Source organism: Nansenia antarctica (genome assembly GCF_963989245.1).
Source record: "Nansenia antarctica genome assembly, chromosome: 12".
Taxonomy (NCBI): Eukaryota; Metazoa; Chordata; class Actinopteri; order Argentiniformes; family Microstomatidae; genus Nansenia; species Nansenia antarctica.
The window spans coordinates 19,850,019-19,860,018 of NC_137682.1; the positions used below are offsets into that span (position 1 = coordinate 19,850,019).

At 49.0% G+C, this 10,000-nt stretch overlaps 1 protein-coding gene across 1 annotated transcript in view; it reads left to right on the forward strand.

Annotated features, from left to right (window-relative positions):
- The window catches only part of pola1 (polymerase (DNA directed), alpha 1), a gene marked incomplete at both ends in the record, with an annotated part of 67,812 nt that overhangs the window by 22,100 nt on the left and 35,712 nt on the right, over positions 1–10,000 (forward strand). Inside the window, 6 exon segments of the mRNA XM_080543619.1 lie at positions 4,942–4,974; positions 5,100–5,192; positions 6,405–6,610; positions 7,933–8,065; positions 8,959–9,090; positions 9,774–9,948. Coding sequence (XP_080399745.1) covers positions 4,942–4,974; positions 5,100–5,192; positions 6,405–6,610; positions 7,933–8,065; positions 8,959–9,090; positions 9,774–9,948 — 772 coding nt within the window.

A 10,000-nucleotide genomic window follows, 5' to 3' on the forward strand; every position in this document is an offset into this window, starting at 1 on the left:
TCGGACCAGGCAGGCTGAGAATCGAATGTTGTCGTGCGACAAAATCGCACGCCGTGTGCATTGGCCTTTAGTTAATCTCCTTCCATATGATCCTTCATCCAAGGTGCCATCCCGTGTTATTGCGCGAGCTTTCGGCCTTTCATAGACCTTCTTCAGGCATACGCACTACCAAAAACAATTTGTATTGTATCCTACAGACCGTTGCAGTGTCTGCAATGTACCCCTTTTTAGACAGTTCATTTATTGACATTACATTGTTTACAAAAATCACTTTCATAGCATCTTCAACCACACACTCTTAAGGCGTTTAATATACATATATAGCAGTTTCTGATGTTGTGATTAAATGTTAAAAATAATAATATACAAAAATAAATAAATCCTGTTTTATGACGGTTTTGGTAAAAAACTGTTGCTATTTTTAGAAACCGCGTTTTTCGGTTTAACCATAAAACCATCCAACCCTAGGATGAATAGACTGAGTGAGAAATGGAGATATTTAGGTAAAGATGGAGATTGGAAAGACTTGAGAAAGATGAGGCTTATCAAATACAAAATGGTATAGCAGTTTTTTTAATACTCAGTAGAGCACAAACTAGAGTCCGATACATACTGTATACTTTTTTTCCTGTGTCACTCCACTTTATTGCACATAGGTTTTTTTTATGGATTGGAGCGTCACATTTTCTTTAGCTGTGTAGTTTTATTGAGTTCATACCAATGTCTGATCTCAATTTCATGTGAATAGCTGCTATGGAAATATTTGGAATTGAAAAATTGTTGATGTGACAAATACGTATTCCTCCCCACCCCACTGTGTCTGTGTATCGAGTGTTATGTCGCCCTTCTGAAGGAGGGTTCACTTGGAAGTACTGTAGCAGCTTACTTTTCCACCCAGTCGTGTAAGACTGGAGTTGGAAACAGGGTTCCCACAGGAACTTAAGGTCTTAAAAGTTTTTGAAAATGGACATGGGGTCATTGAAAGTGCTTGAATTCCCCCCCCCTCTCTCTCTCTCAAAAAAAATATATATTCAAAAATGTTTTACTTAGCTCGTCAACTAGTAAATAAGTCTCTGTATTGTGTAACTTTACACATATTTCACAATCTTTTGTTTTGCTGTGCTGTGGTAGAGAAGGCAAGAGACCATCTGGTGTTCAAGCCTCTACATTCAAGCCTCTCTTTTTAATTGTTGTCTGTAAGAGGATAGTTCCTATTATATAAATTCTCATCTAGGTCTGTCTCAAACTATGCCGTGTTGGGTCCTTAAATTTGAGGGAATTGAGTCTTGAAAGTCCTTGAAAGGTGCTTGAATTTGATGTTTCAGAAGGTGTGGGAACCCTGTATGTAGCTCTTCCGAAGGAGGGTTCACTTGGAAGTACTGTAGGAGCTTAAAGTATTTTTTCTGAGTGGGGCAGTCCCACTCATATTTTTCCTTTTTATTGACAGATACCAGTAGAGATTTAGACAGGAAGGATGGGTGAGAGAGAGAGGAGGGATGACATGCAGGACACGTCCGCGGCCGGAATCGAACCGGTAACCCTGCGGTTACATGGTCAACGCTTAATCCACTTCGCCACCTAAGCGCCCCGGAGCTTACTCTTCTACCCATAGTCGTGTAAGACCAGAGTTGTAAAACAGAGTCCGGTACAGGGTCTCTAACATGAGTGATATTGTGCTTCCTCAGTTGTGTGCGGTGGCTATGCGTGCTACGTGTGCGATGTGGGGTGGTGAATGCATTCATCAGTCTTGAGTCGTGCAAAAAGCACACATGCAGGTACTCAAATACACCCCCTGCGAGCTGTGTTTGTACAGATACGCATGCTTTTTCGGCGGTGTGTGTTTAAAGATGAGCTCTCTTGCTCTCTGCACACACACACACACACATTCCAGGGTCACGGTCAAACGTCTTGTCTTTCACTCCTTAAGCAGTCCGTCCTGATGTCACTGACAGCTTGTATGGAAAATAACCGGGCTAAATGAGTTGACATCAATTACCTCAACACTTTGACACCTCTCCTTCCTTCCCCCTCCTCGCTCTCTCTCTCTCTCTCTCCCTGGTTCTCTCACCCCCTCTTCCCCCTCTTTTCTTTCCTTGCCCACATCCGTACCCTCCGTCTCTCTTCTCTCACTATTTTATTTTATTTATTTATTTACCAGGGACAGTGCACATTAATCAACAAATCAGTTTCCACATCAATGTAAATGCGCCAGAGTTAGCTCATGAGCTAATTTTCATCTGTAGTCCCTGAACAGGCTATTACAAAATGAATGGTAACTAGGGGTAATGTTTTATAGTTTAGTTACTTATTTGATTTCGATGTTTTAGCACAACTTCTGATTCCAACTTCCACATCAACCTGGGGTCATTAGTCACAACTAAACGGAGGGCGTCTGTGGGAAACGGACATGCTCTGTTGAGGGGGGGGGGTTTATCGACGATGTGTCCTGGCTACATGCGCAAAGAAGTGACGTGGGTCACCATTACTGCAGCCCCTATGGCCACGCATTTAGATGCGTGTCATGAAGACCCATCTCTTCAGGCTTCACCTTAACTGCTCCTCCTGAGACATCTACTACCCCCCAGCACTGCGTCTCCTGAGACAACCGCTTTTCCCCTATACTGTGTCCCCTAAGACTGATACTGCGCCCCTTGTTTCTCCAGTGTCTTAACATTTTTAAAAATAATTTCCTTTATCACGACGACTGCCAATGGCCCCTGGCCTGAGCTAGATCACTCTTCCTGCTACGACTGGTGAATTGATGATTCACTTGCTTAGTCAAATGTATCGATTGTAAGTCACTTTTGAATAAGGCGTCTGCTAAAATGCCATAAATGTAAATGTGTCATTATCATGACGATTAAAATTCGATTCGATCCACGTTGCTTCTCTGTGATTCCGCCTTCGTTCGATCGGCTCACCCCTCAAATCGAGTGTTTTTGAGGTGCTCCGGAATGTTCACGTTTGGGAGCTCTGGTGCTACGTGTACAGTTTGAGCCCTGGTATACAGTAGATGCATAAAATCATGGAGGATGTGACATGGTAACCGCTTTTGATACTACAGCGCAAGCACGCACACACACACACACACACACACACACACACAGGGGCGGCTGTGGTGCAGCAGGTAGAGCCGGCGTCTAATGATCGCAAGGTTGGCAGATCGGCGGTTCAAGCCCCGGCTGGCCACATGTCGAAGTGTCCTTGAGCAAGACACCGAACCCCAAAATTGCTCCCTGCATGGTAGCTTGCCGCCATTGGTGTGTGAATGTGTGTGTGAATAGGTGAATGAGAGGCCGTTGTAAAGCGCTTTGGAATAAGCCGCTATATGTCAGTCCATTATACACACACACACACACTCACTATTTAAAGAGGTGTGTTGTGGCCCATCTGAATCATGTAAAGGTCCCCTCTCTCACCACCGTGCGTACAGACGTGTAAACTTGTGTGTGGGAAAGAGAATGACCTTGGCTAATGCAAGAGGCTGTTCTGTAATTACTCAAACTCAAACTCTGATCTGCCCCCTCTTACCACCCCCCCCTCCCCCTCCTCTTACCACCACCCCCCCTCTCTAACAGCGCTATGTAGCGGCTCATAAAGCTTAAGGCCCACTCTAGTTTCAGGGAGTGGAACACCCCCTCCCCCCTTTCCTCTTGCTCTCTGAAATAGCTGTGTCCTTGTCTCTCTGTGTGTGTGTCTCTGTGTGTGTGTCTCTGTGTGTGTGTCTGTGTCTCTCTGTGTCTGTGTCTCTCTGTGTCTGTGTCTCTGTGTGTATGTGTGTGTCTCTCTGTGTCTGTGTGTCTCTCTGTGTGTGTGTGTCTCTCTCTGTGTGTGTCTCTCTCTCTGTGTGTGTGTGTGTGTGTGTGTGTGTGTGTGTGTGTGTGTGTGTGGTTGACGGAGGTGCAGAGGGCTGGTGAGAGGTCGCACTGCGTCCTGGCTCCCTTACCCCCCCCAGATTAGCGCTCTTGATCCCCGGGGGCCCCCACCTGTTAGAGTCCCTCTGCTGCAGAGGTCACACACACACACACACACACACACACACACACACACACACACACACCCTGGTAAACACCCTGGTAAACAGTGACACCATTATTTTTTTTGTCCAATTCAGCTGTAATGATCAACGTTCTGTTTCTCTCCCTCTCTCCCTCTATCCCTCGCTCCTTAAAAGGACTGACTGATATAGCGCCTTATTCCAAAGCGCTTTACATCGGCCTCTCATTCACCCATTCACACACCAACGGCGGCAAGCTGCCATGCAAGGCATTAGGAGCAATTTGGGGTTCAGTGTCTTGCCCAAGGACACCTCGACATGTGGCCAGCCTGGGCTCGAACCGCCGATCTGCCAACCTTGCGAACATTAGACGGCCTGTGCCACAGCCACCCCCTCCTCTCACTCCTCCTCCCCCCTTCTCTCTCTCTCTCTCTTTCATCAATCTGAATACATTCACTCTGCTCTGTGTTCTCTTATTCCTTTCCCATGTTTTCACCTTCCCTCTTTCTCTCTTTATGATCCGTCAGTCACTCTGTAGATGATTAAGTCCATTAGGGGTCATTGTACTGGGCTGGTGGGGGTGGGGTGGGGGGGGGGGGGTCGTGTGTTTGAAGGCCCATCACAGCAAGACTCTTAATAGCCCCAGCCAATTATCCTCCACTTAACAGCAAATCAAGCTTCACCACACACACACACACACACACACACACACATGCCCATACAAGGCGATGAAAAGATCAGCTACTTCAGTGTGTGTGGGTGTTTGGTTGTGTGTGTGTGTGTGTGTGTGTGTGTGTGTGTGTGTGTGGGGGTGGGTGTGGGGGTGGGTGTGTGTGTGTGTGGGTGTGGGTGTGGGCGGGTGGGTGGGTGAGTGTGTGTGTTCTTCTGAGGTGTTCAGTCAGGTCTGTCATGTTGTGTTCCTCTCTCTCTCTCTCGCTCCTCAGATCCTGATGCACACCAAAGACCTGGTCCAGAAGGTGAGTTTAGTAACCCACTCTTTCCATCCAGAAATGATCCAAACAAATACATGATACAGGTGCCAAGAGTTGACCTCCCCCCCCCCCCCCCCCCCCTCCTGACTCCTCCCTTGTTCCTCTGGCAGATGAACCTGGAGGTCATCTACGGAGACACGGACTCCATCATGATCAACACCAACAGTGCCGTTCTGGAGGAGGTCTTCAAACTGGGCAACAAGGTAACGTGTGTGTGTGTGTGTGTGTCTGTGTGTGTGTGTGTCAGAATCAGAATCAGAATTGCCTTTATTACATTGATGTACAGATACAAGGAGTAACATTCTTGGGTACAGGTTCAAATAGGCATTGGCATTCCAGTAGAAATACAAAATCAATAATAGAATATGCAGGATATAAACAACAATCAACAATGACTGCAGGCCTATATACAGTAGCGTCAGAGCGTCAATAATAGAATAAGCAGGGTTCCCACGGGTCCTTGAAATCCTTGAAAGTTTGTGAATTTGAGAAAAAGAAATCAAGGTCTTAAAAGTTTTAGAAAATAGACATTGGTCATTGAAAGTGCTTGAATTCCCCTCTCTCTCAAAAAAATAAATAAATAAATATATATATTCAAAAATGTTTTACTTAGCTCGTCAACTAGTTCTGTCTCAAACTATGCCATGTTGGGTCCTTGAATTTTAGGGAAATGAGTCTTGAAAGTAGGGATGCTCCGATCTGGATTTTTGGGGCCGATACCGATCACCGATTTTTTTCCTCAAGATCAACCGATACCGATACCGATTTTTTAAAAATACATAACTGTAGGCCTACTGACTGGATAGCCTACATATTTTTTGCTTTTTAGACAAACGTTTTGATCCATTAGGCACCAAGCAAACGCAGACTCATTTTTATGGCATAGTAAAAGTCTGGCCTATCACCCAGTTAGGGCCTGAAGCCCAAGTCAGTCGATATGGCTGTATAAAAGACATCATAAACGTGGCCTTCATGGTTTACATACTGTTATGTCCTCCTATGTTTTCTGTTCAGTTATCTGTCTTCCCCAGGGGGAAAAAAATATAATAAAATTAAATTAAAAAATCGGTTTTTGCGATCAGCCATTTTTGCCGATCACCGATCGAGTCATTTGGAGTGAAATCGGCCGATTTAAATCGGTGGCCGATAAATCGGAGCATCCCTACTTGAAAGGTGCTTGAATTTGATGTTTCAGAAGGTGTGGGAACCCTGAATAAGTGATAGCAGCAGAGAACTACTGGAATGTTTCTGCCCAGCGAACCCAAACACAGCCGCTGTGTGTGTGTGTGTGTGTGTGTTACCCCAGATGAATTAGCCGTATAAACTCTTTGAGATCGACATAGACTGTGAGTGTGTTTAACCGTGTGTGTTCTGGTTCGTGCGTGCCCCCCTCCCCCCCCCCCCCCCCCCTGCAGGTGAAGGCAGAGGTGAACAAGCTGTACAAGCTCCTGGAGATCGACATCGACGGCGTGTTCAAGTCCCTGCTGCTGCTGAAGAAGAAGAAGTACGCCGCCCTGGTGGTAGAGCAGCAGGCTGACGGCCGCTACACCACCAAGCAGGAGCTGAAAGGCCTGGACATCGTACGCAGGGACTGGTGTGACCTGGCCAAGGAGTGCGGCAAGTCAGTGACGTTCTCTCCTCACCCTCTTTTCTTCTCTTCTCTTCTCTCTCTCTCTCCGTGACACCGAGTGTAAACAGTGGCCTCCGTCAGTGTTGGAAAGAGGAGTCTTTTTTTCTGCTCGATAACTGGTGGTTTGGAATCATTGCTTTGGGCAATCATTAGACGTTTTAAATCCCTTTATGTTACAAAGTGGTGTCTGAACTTCTCCAGAAAAATCGACATGTTCCGAATTCTCAAGGACAATATAATTCATTGACATTTACATTGACATTTTTGGCATTTAGCAGACGCCTTTATTTTATTTTTTTTATATATAGGCACTGGAGAAACAGTACAAGGGGGGCAATAGAAGTTTTAGGGGACACAGTAAAGGGGAAAAAGCGGGTGTCTTCAAGAGACGCAGTGCTGGGGGGGCAGTAGAAGTCTCAGGAGGAGCAGTTACGATGTAACCTGAAGAGATGGGTCTTCAGTCTCCGACGGAAGATGGGTAGTGACTCTGCGGTTCTGACAGCCGTGGGAAGCTCATTCCACCAGCGGGGAGCCAGTGTAGTGAAGAGACGTGATCGGGCAGCATGACTGCCGCGTTGGCGTAGAGGTGGTGGTGCCAGTCGGCCAGCAGAGGTGGAGGAGCGGAGTGAACGGGCTGGAGTTTGGGGGGGTGACCATTGCCTGAATTGACATTCTCACTGATCTTTCCCTGCCTTTCCAGAATGTATTATTTATTTCAAGCATTTTGTACGGCAGTGGGAACCCTGGGCTAGATTACTTTTTTGGGGGCTTTATGTAGCGGAGGTGGTTTGGATTGTGATGAGGTAGCCCCACCTGAGAGGTTCAAACCCATCCCTTCACACTGATACCCTCTCCAAGGTGTAGGTGAAGTCTGTTGGGTTTGAGGGTGATTTTGGAACGGCCGTCCGGCCCTCATCATCACGACATCACGATCTCCCCTCTTAACACTAGAACAGCCGTGCCTGTTTACCTACTATAAGAGCCGCCACGCCTCTTTACAATCGCTCAAGCTGCTATTTACTCACAGCGACCACTAGTTGGCCGCTTGTAAATTAGCCTGCTTCCGACACAGAAAAACGGCAAAATAGCTTTATGCTAGCTTATCCTGATGTGATTTTGAAAGTGAAAGGATACTGGGTGGTAGAACGCACATATCTAGGAAAAGTCATAAAAGGAAGGTCCTGAAATTTGATCGAGTGCAAAGAGATAAAAAAAAAATCTAGTGTTAAGCAGTGAATGTTCACCTAAACCACTCCCCATCACAGAGAGACATGAACCCTCGTCTTCCTCTTCCTCCTCCTCCTCTTCCTCAGCTACGTCATTGGTCAGATCCTGTCGGACCAGAACCGAGACGCCATCGTTGAGAACATCCAGCGCCACCTGGTGGAGGTGGGAGAGAAGGTCGCCAACGGAACCATACCGCTCAACCAGTATGAGATACACAAGGTGTGTGTGTGTGTGTGTGTCTGTGTGTGTGTGTCTCTGTGTGTGTGTGTCTCTCTCTATTCTGTCTCTCTGTCTGTCTCTCTGTCTGTCTCTCTGTCTGTCTCTCTGTCTGTCTGTCTGTCTCTCTGTCTCTCTGTCTGTCTCTCTGTCTCCCTGTCTCTGTGTGTGTGTCTGTGTGTGTGTGTCTCTCTGTCTCTCTGTCTGTCTGTCTGTCTGTCTCTGTGTGTCTCTGTGTGTGTGTGTGTGTGTGTGTGTGTGTGTGTGTGTCTCTGTCTCTGTCTCTCAGGTGTGTGTGTGTGTTTCCTCCGTGTTGAAACGATATGTCTATTTGTTTATTCGTTCATTTCAAAGGGACAGTAGACAGTCATTGACTCTCCCTGAGTTAGCTGGGTAGCTAAATTGCATCAGCAGTCCCTGGGCAGGTAAATCCACAGGGGAAATACGGCCTCAGATGTTATAAACACTGAGTTTAAAACAGAACTACAGGACATACAAATATCACATAAAACAGAACTACAGGAAGAAAAAACATCAAGAAAACATTACATCAAAAATTCACATCATAAAATAAAATGTGTTTGGCACTATGTGGTCAATGGTCACATGATTGGTTATCTATCTGTATGTGTTAGTTGGGATAGGTACAGTGTGTCTCATTTTCTCCACCCCCCCCTTCACACCCCTCTCTCTCTCCCTCCCTCCCTCCCTCTCTCTCTCCCTCCCTCCCTCCCTCCCCCCCTCTCTCCCTCCCTCCCTCCCTCCCCCCCTCTCTCTCTCCCTCCCTCTCTCTCTCTCTCTCCCTCTCCCTGCCTCTCTCCCTCTCTCTCTCCCTCCCTCCCTCTCTCCCTCTCTCTCTCCCCCCCCTCCCTCTCCCCCCCCCCCCCTCCCCCCAGGCCCTGACTAAGGACCCCCAGGACTACCCAGACAAGAAGAGCCTGCCTCACGTCCATGTGGCTCTGTGGATCAACTCCCAGGAGGGCCGGAGGGTCAAAGCAGGAGACACCGTCTCCTACATCATCTGCCAGGTGTGTGTGGAAGCGGGGAGGTCTGCCAGGTGTGGAAGGCGGGGGGGGGGGTCGCAGGTGTGGAAGGCGGGGGGGGGGTCGCAGGTGTGGAAGGCGGGGGGGGGGTCGCAGGTGTGGAAGGCGGGGGGGGGTCGCAGGTGTGGAGGGGGGGGGGGGGGAGTCGCAGGTGTGGAAGGGGGGGGGTGGTCGCAGGTGTGGAAGGGGGGGGGTGGTCGCAGGTGTGGAGGGGGGGGGGGAGTCGCAGGTGTGGAAGGCGGGGGGGGGGTCGCAGGTGTGGAAGGTGGGGGGGGGGGGTTGCAGGTGTGGAAGGGGGGGGGAGTCGCAGGTGTGGAAGGCGGGGGGGGGTCGCAGGTGTGTGTGGAAGGGGGGGGGGTCGCAGGTGTGGAAGGGGAGGGTGGGGGTCTGCCAGGTGTGGAAGGGGAGGGTGGGGGTCTGCCAGGTGTGTGTGGAAGGGGGGGGGTCTGCCAGGTGTGTGTGGAAGGGGGGGGGTCTGCCAGGTGTGTGTGGAAGGGGGGGGGTCGCAGGGGACTGATTTCTAGCTCCACCTGTGTGTGTGTGTGTGTGTGTGTGTGTGTGTGTGTGTGTGTCTGTGTCTGTGTCTGTGTCTGTTTGCGCATGCCAAACTCTGTACAGAGACTTAACTCCCCTCCCTCCCCTCCCCCCCTCCCCCTCCCTCCCTGCAGGATGGCTCCACCCTGGGCTCCAGTCAGCGGGCCTATGCGTTGGAGCAGCTCCAGAGGCAGGAGGGTCTGAGTCTGGACACCCAGTACTACCTGGCCCAGCAGGTGCACCCCGTGGTGGGCCGCATCTGTGACCCCATCGAGGGCATCGACGGGGTGCTCATCGCCACCTGGCTGGGTGAGGGACAACTCTCACCACACCTTTTACTTCTGGGGCGGCTGTGGCGCAG